General features: G+C 35.1%; 1 protein-coding gene across 7 annotated transcripts in view; it reads right to left on the bottom strand.

The window, feature by feature from the left end:
* Positions 1-18,505, bottom strand: part of MYO6 (myosin VI) — a 143,304-nt gene that overhangs the window by 31,352 nt on the left and 93,447 nt on the right. For all 7 annotated transcript variants that reach the window (XM_042939199.1, XM_042939200.1, XM_042939203.1 and 4 more), the window contains 8 exons: positions 17,940-18,097; positions 16,412-16,503; positions 13,305-13,377; positions 11,213-11,340; positions 8,637-8,732; positions 8,189-8,362; positions 4,842-4,880; positions 3,130-3,223 (listed from right to left, as the gene is read on the bottom strand). In XM_042939199.1, the coding sequence (XP_042795133.1) occupies positions 3,130-3,223; positions 4,842-4,880; positions 8,189-8,362; positions 8,637-8,732; positions 11,213-11,340; positions 13,305-13,377; positions 16,412-16,503; positions 17,940-18,097 (854 nt within the window). The remainder of the gene's footprint in view (positions 1-3,129; positions 3,224-4,841; positions 4,881-8,188; positions 8,363-8,636; positions 8,733-11,212; positions 11,341-13,304; positions 13,378-16,411; positions 16,504-17,939; positions 18,098-18,505) is intronic.

The following is an 18,505-nucleotide window of genomic DNA, read 5'->3' as shown; positions in this document are numbered from 1 at the left end:
TAGGAACACATGGGCCAGACCTTTGGGGCCTCATAAGCTACTAGGATTTTACTCTTTCCCCTAATAATACTCAGAAGCCATTACAGCATTTTGAGCAGTAAAAAGATGTGATCAGACTTGAGTTGTAAAGCAACAATTCTGGATATATGTGAAGAACAGACGGAGCAGATGCAAGGAGAATACTTAGGAAGCTACAGCAAAAAGCCTGGTGAAAGATGGTGATAGCTTGGATTGGGAGTACTAAGACTCACTGTTTGCCAGCAGAGCAGATCTTAAATATTCTCACCACAAAAGAGAACTGGTAATTACGGGATCTGATGAGACTGTTAGCAAATGCTATGGGGATAATCATTTTACATACAGAAGTATATCAAATCAACATGTTGTACACCTTGCCTTTATGTAATAAGTCAGTTATATTTTGATAAATCTGGGGGGGGGGGGACAAAGACTATTTAGGAGGTCACATCAGGCAGTGGGGACAGAGAATACATAACTATGCTGTGCAATATGGCACCCACTAGCTACATGGTTTGCAGTTGCACTAGCCACATGTGACTATTTAAATTTTTAAAAATTAAAATTAAATTTAAAAATCAGTACCTAAGTCATACTAGCCACATGTCAAGTGCTCAACAGCCAGAGGCATCTACCATATTGCACAACACAGATATAAAATATTTCTATCAACATGAAAAGTTATATCAAACAGCACTGGGAAGAGTGAGAAAGAAACAGGCCTAAACCAAAGCGTGAAAAACTCTAACAAACACTACCCAGAGAAAAGAAGACCCTGCAGAGGAGTTGAGAATTTCCAGAAAATTAAAAAGAAAAGCAGGGAGCACCTGGGTGGCTCAGTCTGTTAAGTGTTAGACTTCAGTTCAGGTCATGAATTCGAGCTCCAAATCAGGCTCCCTGCTATCAGCATGAAGCCTCATGCCTCCTTTGGATCCTCTGTCTCGCTCTCTCTATCTGCTCCTCTCCAGCTCTGTCTCTCTCTCTCTCAAAAATAAATAAATATTAAAAACAAAAACAAAAAAAGAAAAAAAAAAGAAAATCAGGGACATGCTCTGATTCAGGAGCCAAGGAAAGGATACATTAATGGGCCCAATCAAGTCAAAGGTCGATGTCCACTAAGATGAGGACTGAAAAAGGAATATCTGATTTAGGATCAGGGAAATCTCAGGTGACCTTATCAAGAATTATTTTGTTGTGGAGCGCCTGGGTGGCTTAGTTGGTTGGGCAGCTAACTCTTGATTTCAGCTCAGGTCATGATCTCATAGTTTGTGAGTTGGGGTCCCACATCAGGCTTCGCAATGACAGGATGAAGCCTGCTTGGGATTCTCTCTTTCCCTCTCTGCCCCTCCCTGCTCGTGTTCTTGCTCTCTCCCTCTCTCTCAAAAACAACTTGAAAAAAAGAAAAGGAAGTACTCTGTTGGACTGATCAAGGTGAAAGCTGAATTATCTTGGGTTAGAGAGTGATTGGAAGGCAAGAAACTGAGAAAGCAAAAATAGGCTATTCTTGGACAGAAAAGGACAAACTATAGAATAAACAGTGAGGCTAGAGATAAGGAAATAGCTGGAAGGGAATGTGGGTCAGAGGAAATTAAGATTAAGACTCCACATGTTTAAATGGTAGTGAGAGAGACTACCTCAAAGGGAATGATTCAATACAAATAATCGATATTGAAGATTCAAAAGAAAGTAGGAAGGGATGATTCCAAAGAACTATAGTCTCAACTTGGAAGAGAGGCACTTCCACCTTCTTAGCAAAAGGGAAGGTTATGCAGGTAGGTAGCAGTGTTTGGTAGCACACAGGTGAAGCTTTCCATCTTCTAGTAAGAAGCTGAGGCTGTCTATTGGCAGAGCTTCAGAGATCTGGAGAGAGCAGGGTGGGTTTGCCTAAAGCTTATACAATTGTAATTTAAGAAAAAAGTACAAAATTACAAAATACAAAAGAATATAAAAGCAGGTACAGGGCTTTCAAAGGAGCTCATCTAAATGAGGGACCCTGAAGCTTAAGTGACCCTAGCTTTATAATGAATCTGGCTTTGAGAGGAGCAAAATAAGGAGTAAGAAAGACCAGAGAGCTTAAGGAAGTATCACAAATTTGGGATGGAGCAAAAGGCAAGTAGAGGACTCATGCCCTGGGAGACAGGAGGCGTAGCATGGGTGTGGAGAGAAGATGGGCATGCAGTACAGGAAAAACAGTGAGCCTTGTGCCTAAGACTTCTATGACTAAGCAAAGTTAGAAGGTGGCAGGTGAAAGGTGGAGAGTGATAGTTTAGCCAAATGCACAGAAGTTCTGCAGCAGCCAAGGGCATTGTGTTTTCATTTTTTTGTAAGCAGTGGAGTGAGAGCAAGGACACCAAAACCCACCTCCTGACCCAGCTATTTAAGGAATGAGAAATGAACTACTGCCAGCCCGAGAAGGCCTGGGTGGCTCAGTCCATTAAGTGTCTGACTCTTGATTTTGGCTCAGGTCATAATCTCAAGTTTCATAAGGTCAAGCCCTGCTTCAGGTCAGCATGAAGCATGGAGCCTGCTTGGGATTCTCTCTAACTCTCCCTCACTCTCTGCTCTTCTCCCACTCATGCTCTCTCACTCTCTCAAAATAAATAAACTTAAAAAAAAACAAAAACCTACTTAAGGGACATCTAGGTTTGCAGTTAAAGAGTTTTCATAAATTTTACTTCAATGCTGTAAAGTTGCTTTATTTCACAATAAACTATATCCCAATTTGCTAAAATAACTTGCTAGCCATGCTTTTCTTATAATTTAAGGAAATAGAAAATAAAAATCTTACTGTACTTAAAAACAATCAAGATAGCTGTGACTGGTTTAAAAACATTCCCAACACACATGGATATAAATTATAAAAATATGAAAATACCTAGGAGTGCCTGGGTGGCTCAGTCGGTTGAGCCTCCGACTTCGGCTCAGGTCATGATCTCACAGTCTGTGGGTTTGAAGCCCGCGTTGGGCTCTGTGCTGACAGCTCAGAGCCTGGAGCCTGCTTCAGATTCTGTGTGTCTCTCTCTCTCTAACCCTCCCCTGTTCATGCCCTGTCTGTCTCAAAAATAAATAAACATTAAAAAAAAATTTAAAAATATATATATATGAAAATACCTGAACATTGAAGTTGAGACAAAATCTGGGCACCTTCAAAGTGGTGGCTTGTCATCTTTAAGTTAGGTTTGATACAACGAATAAAGCTTGCACCCTAGGAGAATAAAGATACTTTTTAAGACAATACAATAAGCATTCTTATTTTTCTATTTCTATGAAAATCAGTAACTATCAAGCATGTTAACATTAATATCTGAACCTCTTTTAAAATAATCACTAAAGAATCTAAAACTTAATTAGCATACTTTCAAAATTTCAAGCTTGGAATGAATTTCTGCATTATATACTAATGTTAGAAACATAGTACATTTTAGATTTGAGTACCAAAAATTGTGTTATTGTAAAAAGAAAAGTCTTTCATTGAAAAATATTTTAACATATTTACATATAATACATTTTTCAGACTGATACATATATGATTTTATTCTACATTTAAGTATATTTATATGCTATATTTCTGTGGTAAGAAAATTTTCCTATAACAAGACAAAGTAATAAAATTATGCCTCTCAAAATTTAGACCAAAGTGGGGAAAAATAAGTCAACCTTTTTCATCATTCTGTAAGTCCCTAAGCTGCACCACTTCACATTTTAAAGTTCTGTTTGTTAAACAGCATTTTTTTACAGCTTTTAAAGGCATTCATTTAGAATCAGTTATCGGATTACATTGAATGAGGCACAAAGAATATGGATATGTGCACAATGAACCTGTTGAGTATGAAAGTGAATATACCAAACATCCAAATAACTGTTCCTTTTCAGAGCAGTCCCCTTAAAAAACTGAATAGTTATTTCAACAAGGATGCTCACTGCAAACACTTTCAGAACACTTTTTGGAAGTATCTTCTTATAAATCACAAAAGTACTCTCATTATTTGCCCTGTATTTGGTGTAATCTATATTTGGGCCATAAAGATAAAGGTAAAATACCCTCCTCATCAGACTTGGTTTTTAAAGATGTTTAGTTCCTAAGAGATAAATATTTGCAAACAATGAGAATATCTGCTAATGCTTCCAAAAGCAAGTCTAACAATAAGCAATAACAGCATCAAAAGAATAAATATTTGGCTTTTCAAAATGACTACGTGAAAAGGAAGAATACCTGGTTAAGTTCTGTAGATCTGTTTAAAAAATAAGCCTCGCCTTGAATCATGCCCACATAACCCACATATCATACTTCTTTCTCTGGTAAATTTTCCATTAAAAACCAGGGTGAACTACTAAAATGTCTAGTTAATTAAAAAAGGGGGGAGGGAATCCTAGGAAATATTGCCTCTATAACAGGGCATAAAAATGTTATGTCCATTTTTTCCATGACAACACTGTCAGGCTGGAGAATGTTACTACAAGAATGATAAAATGAAAATGAATTACATGCATTATCTTTAATCCTAAAAAATATATTTTCTTTCTCCACATAAATAACTAATTATTTTCACTTTTCTGAAACTACAGGATAATCTGAATTGAGTAACATTTGAGAGAATTCTGTATATTTATAAAATAATGTGACTTCCCATATATATTTGACTTTCTTCAGAACAAGCCTAACCAAAATGACAACCATTTAAAAAACTAATTTTTTTAACAAGGGAATTCAGTTTTAAATTAATTTCTAATTATTCTAGGTTTACTCTGTTTATTTGAGTAATTACTAACAGTAATTTCAGAGGACTATTTAAAAACTCTGAATTTTTAAAAATTTTACTCACAGTACTTCGAAGTTTATCCAGAAGCAGATTTAACTGTGTCTGCAGAAGAAAGCAAATCACTTTACGATTTCAAAAAGCAAAAGTACACAATGTCATAAGTTACCATTAGCTCTCCAACATTAGCATAAAATAACATGCAATAACATCAACATACAACACAGTGCAACTTAACAACTGATAAATTCTTTTACAGTAACATGCAAAATATATGGCTAATATGATGACAAGGACAGTAACTTATACTAGTCATACAGAACTTGTATAATTAAAAGACTGAAAATTAGCAATGCTATAAAATATACACACATACTTGCAGGCGGGATGAATGAGGGAAAAGTGTACAGGCAACAAAGGAAGTACATGAAAATGCAGGGGATGCATTCCATAATAGATCAACAGAGCTGTACTTGAATACGTAGCAAGCTGGGTGCAGTTTCTGTCACACTCCATTGAAGAATGAAGACATACTTAAAATACACACTAATGGTATTAGAAATGTTTTATATAACACTTATCATAAATGAAATTGTCCTGCCTAGCTGTCAAAACCCTCTTGGCTATTTTAAAATATTTTACATTCCAATTATTTTTAAAAGCTTGGACAATTTTCTCAAAAACAACTTGACAATGTATACTACAAGTTACTATATTTTCCTGTTTCTAATAATATTAAGTGACAGTAATTTACTCTGGTTTAATAATACATTAAAATCATGTTTTGCTTTACTTCTCTGCAAAGTCAATTATATAAAATTCTCATATCAATTTTATACTAAGATGCTTATTATACTACTTACAGAAGATAAATCCAGATGTTAATTCCTAAATTAATATATTGGATCAATCCAATATGTTAATAATAATTATTATTTTTAATAATAGTAATTATTTAATATTTAATAATAGTAATTATTATTATTATTATTAATAGGTAGACTGTACTGAATACTTTCTATGAGTCAGGCACTGCTCAAAGATTTTCACAGGAATGATCAGGTTCAAACCACAAACAATTCAAATTAAGTATGTATTATCAGCCTCATTTTTCAGGTAAAAGCATTATGGCCCAGAGGGATAAATTACTTGCCTATGATCATGGAACGAGTAACGGTAAAGCCAAGATTCCAACAGTTCATTCTCTTACACATGAAACTACAGTATACTTCAGACATCATAGGCTTAAGTTATAAAAATGGAGTAAATTTCTGACTGGATTAAAAAAAACACAGTCACACCCCACTTATCTGGTTGACTGAGTTCTGACAACTTTGATCAATCTGGACCACAAACAACTGAAAAGCAAGTACAAGAGGCACTAATTTGAAAAGAAAACAAATGTCACGAAGTCCATGCCTCTTAATCCATAGACTAAGCATGGTATTCTCCAAAAAAATGGAGATAAACTAATTCAGAAGAGAAGCAGCAAAAATAAACTTGAGAGAAGAGGGAAGACTGTCAATTATCAAGGAAGCAGTCAAGGACCATAAGGCATAAGGATAAACAGTTTTATGAAACTCATGCTCTATTTGTATTTTATTTTTAAGCATACAAATATTCATGTACGTAACAACAGAGTAAGACTTCCATCAAAGACGATTGTTTTCTAAATCACTAACAGTAAAAGAGTTATGTTTCAAATAACCTGAAAATGTTACTTTTCGGCAGAGAACCTGTGGTTCTCAGAAATGATGGGTAACTGAAGTCTTACTGTAAATGCTAGCCTGTTTTCTTTTATTGCCTTACGTAACTTGAATTTAACAAGCTATTCTACTATATTTTAAATTAAGAATTACTATTAATACATCATTTCAAAGTATCTCAACACATTTTTGAAATTTATTAGTAATATCACTCAGTTATAGTTTTTAGCAGTTTAATGTGCAAAATACATCCTATTGAATGTAAGTAATATTTAGGCATTTCATATCTCAACATAAAAGAATACTTTAATTCAAAGAATTTTAAGAATGTTTTGTTTTTATTTATACTGTCTAAAATTTCAAGTATGTTCTTTCAAGCAATACTACTATAATATTACATTATGCAAATAATAATATCCACTTCATATAGGCTAACATACTATTTTATACTAATCTGCTATCATGTGTCTATTCAGGAATTTCAAAATATACAAATAAGAGAAAAAGTATTGCTCAAGAGAATCAGGAACTCATAATGAATATAACATAACAAAGTTAAAGAATTTTTATTCAATTACTTGTAAAGTATTATCAACTTTCTCCTATATTTATATATACTTTAAAAAAATCTAGGTTTATAAACATGATTTCATCGAGATAGTTAATTAGAGCCCATTTCTATCCACAAGGGATTTCAGGAGGCTTACATTGTTGCTATTATTATAGTATTCTGATGCTTAAAGAGTTTCTAATTACATCATTTTTAATATTTAAAGTACACATAATAGAAGGCATATGCACAGGTTTTTTGTATATACAACAATACTTTGTGAAGATGTATACAAGAGAAATTAATCCTATGTCTTTGTTCTATTTATAATTTTTTATTCATTAAACTTGTGATAGAAAAGTTTTTAAATTACCTTTTTCTATGCTAAATACTCAACAATTAAAACCAATTCGTGTTCCATTTCTAAGACACATCATGTGTCAATTCCCTGTCAGACCTCAAAGAATAAATTTTTGATCTAAAATTAATAAAACAAATGAGATGTTCTTCAATGTTAAATAAGCAGTTTGAAGGGTTTGTCACACAGAGCATTTATCTTTTACAAAGTTATCAAAAGCTTTAATCAAATTTTAGTGTAAAACACAGTGAGAGAAAACACATTGAAAATAAATTAAAAACTAAATTAATAACTTGAGACGGGCTCTTTTTAACATGGCAGCCATTCTATAAATGAGAGTCCAGGAAGGTGATCATTTACCTGAAGCCCCTGGCTGTGCCTGCTTTTCCTCTCTCAACTCAACTAGTCCTCTCTAGCCATCCCGAGCTGGACTACTCCAGCTAAAACAAAACTGCTGAATGAGGAAGGAAACAGAAAACACATGGGAAAGAGAAGGTTTGAAGGTCAACCAAACAGTAAGCAGAAGCAAGAACATTAGGAGAAGCAGGTATGAATCAGATATGTTAAGCAACAAGAAAGAACAGACTCATAAGATTTTAAGAATTTCTGTATGTTCAATTACTACACCTATTTTATGTTATTTTGTATACAAATATCAACAATGCAGGGTCTGCTCTTGCACTTCACTCATGGGATTTCTGACAGTGATCTGCATTATCCTCTGTAAAGTATAAAACAATATATTTTATTTGAAATGCACTAAAAACAAATTTTCAAATAATAAATTTAACACAAATACCTTAAACTTGTTTCCCACACTGATGAAGCTAAGTTTTCCTGCTTTTTGTTTAGTATCTTTGTTGTTGTTTGTAGATGATTCAAATAATTCTCGTATAAATTTATCCCTGGATTCACATATTAAGGATTCAAGAGACATATGTAAAGCATCATTATTTTTTTCCACAAATTGGGTCTGAAAAATAAAGCAAACAGGAATGATTCAGTCCATCCCTTGGTAATATCCCTTGATATAGCTCTGCTCAACAGAATTTGAGATGACAAAACTGTTCCGCATCTGCACTGTCCAACACAGTCCCCACACATGAAGTGTGCCCAGTGTACTGAGGAACTGAATTTTAAATTTTATTAAATTTAAACTGAAATAACCAGATGTGGCTGGAGGTTAACATTATGTGCGGCGCAACTTCAACTTCAAATGGTTTTCTCTTAGTAAAAGTCACACTCACTGTTTCATAGCACACTGCCCCTGCAAAATGCCTGATAATGAAGCCTTCATCATCTCTGATGTTCCTATGGACTGCCAGCTTAGATTTTCTGGGTATCTGAAAAGAGTACATGCATTAGTTATTAAATTATCAAAAAAATATTACATAATCTCCTTAGAAAACATCTGGGATGTGAAACACTTAAAATTACATGGGAATTTTTCACACTTCACACAATTATACTGCCTTTGAAACACCTAGTAAGCTTTAGACTACCAATGAAATGTAGCAAGTATTTGGTTATAATCTCTCAAAAAAGAAAAAATGAGTCAGACAAAAATAAACACTGTAAATATGCAAAACAATGGGCACTTTATAAAGTTAACTGCCTATGTCTAAAGTAGTGGTTCTTGACTTAACTGGTGAATTAACTGGAAAACTTTTAAACCCCCTAAAGCCCGTATCATTTACGTCAGGTGATTTGAAGGTACAACCAAGGTTGAGAAGCACTGTTCTAAAAAACATCTGAAATCAGTACTTCTCCCACTTTCAAAACTATACATCCTAACATGTTTATACAATGAGCCTGAATCTATCTGAAGGACACTGAATCATTTTAGGGCTATACTATCAATGACAATATCTCATATTTAAAAGTTTCCAAAATGCCTTCACATAAAAGAATATATCTGACCCTCAAAATAACCTAAGGATAAGAAAGACAACCTCATTTAAAAATGAAAAAACTAAGACTTTGAGAACATTACCAGGCTTTTTCTAGGTGAGAGGGCTAGCAGAGCACAGAGCCTCTTCTTTGTGAGGTGATACACCAGTATAAGCCAGAACAAGGGCCCTGGAGTCAAAATGCCCAGCCTGATTCCCAAATCCACCACTTCCTTACTATGCTACACATGACTGGTCACTTAACCTCTCTGTGTACATCTCCCCATCTCTAGCATGGGCATACAAACAGGATCTACCCCAGAGATTATGAGTATTAAATAAAATAACTTAAGTAAAACCTTCAGATGACTGGCACATACGAAGTGCTCAATAAATGGTTATTATTACTTTTATTTCCAAAGAATTACAACAAAAGTAATGGCTTATAAAAATTAGAATTTACTGTCTTGCTCTTGTTCTCTTTGAAGACAAGCAGCCAAAGTCCATTCTTGATGTTTTAGCTTGTTGTCCTTGTAGTTATATGTACTATATAACTCAGGGTTCTCTGAGGCCCTGGTCACAATTTTGTTCACTAGCAATCTGTACTCTTGGTAAAGCAAGCTGGTCACAACAAAGACTAGTGAACAGTGAATATACAGGACCGGATATACATCTTCAATCTTAGCAAAAGTTTTGGTGAGGATTCGTATCACTTGATTTCTATCTCCACTGAAGAGACAGGCTCTGCATTATAAGAAATATTTAAGGACATAGAAGAACTCCAAGTCAGTGGGGCACGTGGTTGCTAGATTCAGTCCCTAGAGAAGGTTATCACAACTACATCAACTTTTCAAGTAAATGCATCCAACCTGTTTACCTAACACATTCTTAACTTAGTTAATGATGTAAGGAAACAAGAATACTAGTCTTCATTCAGTTCAGCTCCTGGATCCATCAAAGCAATGACTGATATACTATGGTACAATTTCAAAATAATAAACAGTATGGGAGCCATCTGCAAGTCTAAGCAGCTTTACTTTTCTTCTTTCCTCCCTTTCTTCCTTTGTTATTCTCTGTAAGATAAGGCAGCACCTATCTTCCTGGATGAAATTAACATCCGTATTTTTCTGTGCTAATTGGGCACAAGGATGGAGCTGTCTTTGTATTACCTCAAGGGATGATGGTTGAGTGTAAAGATAAATACAGAATTAGGTGAACCCAGGAAACACTTCAATAGCCTCAGGGTCCAGCCTCATGAAGAAAACCCTACTGTTCACTGGTATAAGGATTCAAACACAGCTCTATGACCCAACAGCAGTTCAGGGAACCAGGTCCTCTAACCCCTTCGGAAGTGTACTTCTCATTTATTTCCACTGATCTCTGTGTTTTTCCCTGTAGTTAATTTTTCTACTGCTTCAGTTCTGTGTCTCTGAGTATATTTCCCATTCAAAAGTCCCTAGGAAAGAGCATCAAAATAAATTGGCTACCCATTATCTAATATGGATTGCTTGCACAAGTCAGACTCTAAGCCATAAACTTTATTACTGGTCTTACAAATGTGCAGACTGGTGGCTGCTTGTGATTCTAGATGCTAACCCCTGGAACATGATCCAGGTCACATGACAGAAGCAAAGCAAATGGTGTCCATTTTGCTAGAAGGAAGAACATAAAAATAGCAAGTAAACCTGTTTATCCATTTTAGATAGATGAAATGTACTTTCCATCCAGCTAAAAGGGCCTTCATTAGAGAGATCATCATCATCCAAGATACACATATATAAACTAAGGGCCTATCTATAGAGGATGCTGTGCTGGATAAATTATAGTTTTTCTAAGCCCCATATAATTTATTATTCTAATTACTTAATATGCAACATCTTTCTAAAGGTTTCTCTTCCCACCACAGGGTCTCAATTTTGGAATGGCAAACTCACAGTGAGTCGGAAATGTTCTTTGTGTTTCTGGTGAACTGCAGATGTAAAGTGTTGATCACTTGGCTGGGGAAGGCGATTTTCTTCATCTAAAATATCCAGTATCCCCACTAATTTTGATTCAATTAAATCTATTCCAAAAAAAGTCAAAATATGACAGGGTAAAAACATTTTAAGGATATGTGAACAACTTACTAATTATAAATTTAAAGGACTGGTCAGAAGTAATGTAACAGATGATTGTATTGTAAGTATCTTCACAGGCTATAGAAAGCAGATAGATTTTATTTCAGATTTAGCAATCTATCAGAAAGTAACATCATAAACAGGTTTCCCCCACTATGGAAAAGTTTGCTTTATGCCACTTCACTTTTACAAAAGGCCTATATTAGTACCTGCTTTCATAGAAAGAAACCCAAAAAGAATTTTCGCATTTGCAAAATGGTAACTGCTTCTCTGATTTACACTATTTTGGTTTATGAAAAGTTTCATAAAAATGTTGATAGCGGGGGAAACTAATATAGGTTCTAGAAAAACAAGTTCATAAACATATGATTAATGTAAAACCATTCCAATTTGTAAGCTTAGATGAGAAGCTAAGGAACCAAAAATTCCTCCTCTTCCATATGATATCTACATTCAAAATGAAGTAAAAGTACAGAAGCTTTTTCATGCTTAGCTTTTAAAATCTACTTTTCAATAGTAATTCAAATGCCTTCCAACAAAACTTCAGTAACAGGACATTTTTATGCTCCCTTCATGTTGTTTGAATTTCTTACTTGTACAAAATAACTATAAAGTGCTCAAATACAGCATATAAAAACTACTAAATGGAACACACTTCAAAAGCCATAGGATGTAAGAAGAGAAATCAAAATTCGAACTGCATTGCTCAAAGAATGATGCTTTTTAGGCAACTGGTGATGGTGAAGGGGGGGGCATGCAGAACTAAACCATAAATGAGTATTTTGATAGGTGTAGAAGGATATGAAAGTGCGCTGAAAGATAAATGGCAGGGGAGGAATTCCAGCCAAGATATCAAATCACAAAATCAAAGGCACAGAGATCTGAGAAAGGCTGTGATATGTAAAGGCAATGCTCAGTGAGCCAACTAGCATGTAAGTGCTTTGAAAAGTTGTGCCAATGTGAAGTATTATTATTATTATTATTATTATTATTATATTACACTATCTTGTCCAAATGTAGCATGAGTTACTGACTCCATTGTGAAACTGAGTTTGCAAAAAACAAAGTTTGACCAACAGTTGATTTTAGAGATGAGGTGGGAAAGAAAAGGAAGATTAAGCACTAGCTCAGAGGTGAGAGAAAAAGGTTCCTTTACTGATAAAAACAGACACAAAGACCCTATTCTCCTACTGCACAGCATTATCTGGATATGACTCACGAAACTTGTGAGACCAACTTGCAATTGGCCAGAGGGTGCTGCCAATGCAGGGAACAGAAATAAGGGAACTGCAGAACCACAGAGCCAAACACTGAAAAACCTCACTTGGAGCCTGGCTAACATGGGTTTCCTTAGGTGAGTAATTCATCCCTTTACTACTTACGCAGTTTAGTTTCCTTCTTTTTTATTTTTTTAATTTTTTTTAAATGTTTATTTTTGAGAGACAGAGACAGAGACCGAGACCAAGCATGAGTGGGGGAGGGGCAGAGAGAAAGGGAGACACAAAATCTGAAGCACGTTCCAGGCTCTGAGCTGTCAGCACAGAACCCGATGCGGGGCTCAAACCCATGAACTGTGAGATCAAGACCTGAGCTGAAGCCCAATGCCTAACCAGCTGAGCCACCCAGGCATCCCTGTTTCCTTCTTAAGTTACTCACATGTTAGGTTTAAGAACGAAAATATTGATCACAGCAAACAGAAAAAATTTTAGGAAAATTTTCAACATACTGAATTTGATTCCTTGGTAGGAAAAATAAACTCCCAGTAGTACCAGAGAAGTAAAACCTCTCCAATACCACAGCTTCAAGTCCTATAACTAGTAATATCAATCACAGAACACAGAAAAATTACTAGTAAAAGCATTCACTATATCTTCCCATAGTTCCCAAAAGTGGAATAAAAAAAACATACCTATACAGTCCTGATTATCCACATAATGCACTTCATTAACACCTAAACCTTCTTTTTGATAGAGTTCTTGTTCCTAAAATGAAATAATCATAATCATAGATATGGAAATACTGTAAAAGAAATGGCTTGTTTTGTGCCACTTCTGATCATAACATTTACTGATTAGTCCAGAGTACAAAGGTTCATACCAATAAGTTCAGGAGCTAAAGAGACTTACAAAACATTAGGGAAGATAAATCCTTGTTCCTCAAGCAATATGAAGTCAGAAATTAAATGGCCAACATATGATTTACATATGTGGAAATTTTCCCTCCGGCAGATAAGCATATTTTTCTTGAAATATGCAGAGATCTGTTTGTAACCATTCAAAAGCAAGGAAAGACCAAGGCTTTGAAATATCTTTAGCAATTTTAAATTCATTTTTTAAATTTAATTTTACTTTATTTTAGAGAGGGAGAGAGCACGAGCAGGGGAAAAGGGCAGAGGGAGAGAGAGAACCCCAAGGAGGTCTCATGCTCAGCATGGAGCCCGACATGAGATCATGACCTGAGTCAAAATCAGGAGTCAGACACTCAACCAACTGAGCCACCCAGGCACCTCGTTAGCAATTTTAAAGTCAAACTTCTCAGTAAAATAGACCAAGAGTTAACGAACTTTTTCTGTAAAGGGCCAGACAGTAAATATTTTCAGCTGTGGGCCATAGTGTCTTTTTTTTTTTCTTAAATATGAAATTTATTGTCAAATTGGTTTCCATACAACACCCAGTGCTCATCCCAAAAGGTGCTCTCCTCAATACCCATCACCCACCCTCCCCTCCCTCCCACCCCCAATCACAGAAGTCCATGAGGGAGGGGAAGAAAAAAAAAGAGGTTAGAGAGGGAGGGATACAAAGCATAGTGTCTTTGTCAAAACTACTTAATTATGCCACTGCAGCACAAAAGCAGCCACAGATAACAGTAAATGAAAAAGCATGGCTGTGTTCCAATAAAACTTCATTTGCAAAAATAGGCAGCATGTTGGATTTCCCCCAAAGGCCGGAGTCTACCAACCCCTGAAATGTACAGAAGAATGTAAAAACCGGCTGTGATAATTTTTAAAAGTTTAAAGAAGAGCTAAACAAACTAAACTGTTTTAGTCCTAAACTGTTGTCCAAAGACAGGAGAAATTTCTTAACATATACAGACAAGCACTAAAATCAAGGAAACAGCAATTAATTGCAAATGGGTTCTAGTATCTACACAGTGATATATATAAGGAATATATTACTGGGAAAAATAAGTGTAATTTGGAAAAATAATTTACAAATTAAAGTTGAGTTCCTAGATTAAGTCTGGTATCTTCTTAAAATTAAAAAAAAAAAAAAGGATTTTACTACAGATGGGTGAGCAACGAAATGAGTGTAGGTTGACATGTATTTTAATCTTTTTTTCCCAAATGTTTAAATATTTCCTCCCACAAGATATACTAGAAAGGGTTTCTATCATTTTAGAAGTCCCGTCCATTTGAGACACAATCTGAATTTGGAATTTGAAATCCAAACATTTATCTTATTTTATTTTATTTTAAATGTATTTATTTATTTTGAGAGAAAGAATCCCAAGCAGGCTCCACGCTGTTAGCACAGCGCCTGACTTGGGGCTCAATCCTATGAACCATGAGGTCATGACCTGAGCCAAAATCAAGAGTCAGGACACACTTAACCAACTCAGCCACCCAGGTACCCCCAAACATTTATTTTAAGGAACTGTTAAAGAAATAAACATATATCAAGATATTGTTTCCTCGTTATGTTTCTAGATAAAGCTTGCTGGGCTGGCATGGAAGGGAAGAATTAGGGGAGGTTAAGTGAGAAGTACACATGTACAACTTCAAATAGTAATGGAAGAACTAACATGGCTGCATAAAACATTTTCAGAGTAATTATCTTAACTGCTAAGTATTTGGTTTACCTGTTTATTTATGCCGGAACTGGCTTTAACTATAGTATACAAGTAAAAAGTATAAAAATGAATGTGCTGGGAAACCCACAAAGACAAAAACATAACAAACATGTGGGAAAAGATTAATGGAATGGGAACAGGAAAGAATACTTCACATTTCAGATCCAGATACAGTTAAGAACAGAACTGGAAAACAGCAATGCTAGGATGAGAAGAAAACAGTATTGTCAGTCAGGCAGCTGGAAGGTAGGTTCAGACCTGCAGCAGTCATTAAACTGCTCTGGAAATTCACTTTCTTCGTCTGTAAAATAAAAGGCTGAACTAGATCATTTCTAAGTTCCCTCTAACTCTACCATCCACATTCAGTAGAACATATCTCAAAAAGCACAAAGGAAGGAAAGTCAAGGGTACTGGTAGATAAATACCGGAGAATTCAAACATAAGGTAAAAATAGGGAGCCTAATCACAAATCAACTGATCCAAACCTATCTTTACTTATTCTGTACTCTAAAGAATTATAACTTTCCTAGACTCGGGACTGTGAGTATTGGCCATGCCCACTTACTCACTAGGAGCAGTGGCAGCAACCCCCTTCCTGGACCAGAGACTGGAGGCCAGCCGTAGGCACACCACTGACAGGCGCCTGGGCAGTGCACACAGTAGTGTGGCAGAGAATACACTGCCCAGAGGCACTCCAAGCAAATGGCCCCACTGCATCCCTCGATTTGGTGGCTTTCCTGCCACACACAGAGAGAGGGTGAGCACATAGCAGAGTGGGCAGAAGCAGAGAGACATAGAAGAAGGGTGGGAGATGCCAACATCAGGGATAGAGTAGAAAGTTGTTTGGCAGTGGCAGATGTAGGGGCAACAGACTCAGAAAAAGAAACAAATGAAACACCAAGTCTGGCAAAAGTCACTAGGAAGCAACAGATGTTCACTTCTGAGATGCCTATTAGGGTTTTTATTGGGTCCCTAAGCTTCCACTGTATCAACAAACACTTCAGTTGTGCCTGAGCAACAGCTAGCCCGTGGGGCCTTTTCTGGGCATCTCTGATCCTCTGGGCCACCTTACATATTATACCCCATTAACTGGGGCAGCATGCCTCTGTTCCTTGAAATTAAAATAGCTTAATGCAGTTCTTAAATTTAAATTGTAATGGCAATTACCTCCTTCAGAATCCTTTCATTAAAAAACTGTTGAAGCTTTTCATTGCAGTAGTTGATGCAAAATTGTTCAAAACTGTTATGTTCAAAGTACTCTGAAAACATAAAACCAGAGTCAAAAGTCATCATCAAATCAACTTCATATTATAAATTTATCTTTGGATAAAATTTTATTATGTCAATGCTTAATTTAAAATTAAGTAAAAAAATACATATATTTGCATTATACTCCCCAAATTCTCTCATTTCAAGACAAATTTTGTTAGGTATTTCAATTAAGTATTGAAAATAATTGCATTTTACTTAACAAAAAAGGTACACGTTAAAGGAGATAAATGTCGTATCGTAAAAGATGCAAAACGTAAACCACTTAAACCAGTTTCTTAAGCACAAGGTGTTAAAGCAATCTAAATTAACTGAAGAACAAAAGTGGCTTAAAAGACAAGTGTTTTAAATCTTTTTCTGTATAATCAGTAAAATCATAGTTAAAAAATATTACGAATACTCACTCATTTCTAAAGTAAAGAGACTGCATTACATTACCTCTAAGATCCCTGTAGCTCTAAAATGTTATGATTCTGTTATGTGCCTGTTACACTAAAACTGGTGCAGACCAGGAACCAATGTCTGAAGATTTTAAAATTTTACCTCAGTGATGAGTGTTTTTCTACCTTTGAACCAAAGGTAATAATTATAAATTTTAAAATATGTATCACATCAAAACCAAAATTCTACCCCTCCCCAAAAGTAAATACTCATACCTTCTCTTGGCAAAAGCAAACTACACAGGAGGAAAACACCACTCCTACGCAGCCAGAAGGAACACTCACATTGATACAGCCCAATATAAAAATGGTCCAATTTACTTGGAGATTTTTACAAAAGAGTCATTCACAACAATACATCTGGCACTCAGATGTTAGTGATTCTTTTCATTTCTGGTTGCACAGCTCCGTGGCTGTTCTCAAACATTTATCTTGAATATAAATTAATATATAATACCCTGAATATATATTTATATTACATAGTTATATGTATAAAATATCTTTAATAAACATATTTATTCATTTGGTGGAAATTCATTGGAAATAGCAACCTGTTAACCACTAGTGATGAATTTCTACACATAGCAATGAGTTTGGCTTATATGTTAGGTCAACTTATATCCAGCACTACATTGTAGTCAGTGGTTTTAATGACTTAATCCTCTTTATTAGTAGGACTCAAGACTTTACCTTTATTCAGTTGTATTCATTTAGGAGTATAGAGACATTTCCTAACTATAATGGTTTCAATCAACATGTTTTATTATTAGCATTAGTGTGACCAAAACCTCTGAGTTTTTCCTTTTGTTAAGCATCAGCTTCCTAATTAAATCATATTATAAAATGAAATGTAGGTATGGACACATAACTGGAAACATATCAAGTGAAAGGTACTGCAAGTGAAAAAATGGTTCTTTTAATTTTAGATATATGTGAAAAACTGAACAAAAAATAACATACAAATTCACAAACAAAACTATACTTACCAAAACCAGCAATATCTAGGACTCCAATAAAATAAGATGATGTTTCAAAAGGAAAACACTGATTTACTCTGTTGACCACATGATCAAAAAGATGGCTATAGACAGTCTTTGCCAAGGCATCACGAGCATTGTTTGCTTGCTCCACTTTCAAGGGTACCCTACAAAAGAAGACTATACCAATGAAAATTCTTTACAGTAATAATTGTGAAAATAATGCCAGATACCCAAGATCAAAGGGTATCTAAACACATTCACTGGGAAGAACAAAATAAATAGCTACAAAAGGTCATTTGTGAATAGGCACAGATAAATGGGGCAAGAAGCATACTAAAAGAACTACAGAAATTATCTACACATAGATAAAAAATGTATTATTGAGTAAAAGAAGTTTAGGCTCAAACCACTGACGACCTTAATTTATACTTTATATGCTGAATATATAAAAAAAATCATTCAGAGGAATAATCTTCCTTTTAACTTTCTTCAAACGCAAAAGAAACTATTTAATTCAAGCTAAAGTTTGGCATCTTGTTTAACACTGGGAATAAATGCTTACATCTTAAAAT

Source organism: Panthera leo, chromosome B2 (assembly GCF_018350215.1).
Source record: "Panthera leo isolate Ple1 chromosome B2, P.leo_Ple1_pat1.1, whole genome shotgun sequence".
Classification (NCBI taxonomy): domain Eukaryota; kingdom Metazoa; phylum Chordata; class Mammalia; order Carnivora; family Felidae; genus Panthera; species Panthera leo.
This window is presented reverse-complemented; position numbering and strand designations above follow the sequence as displayed.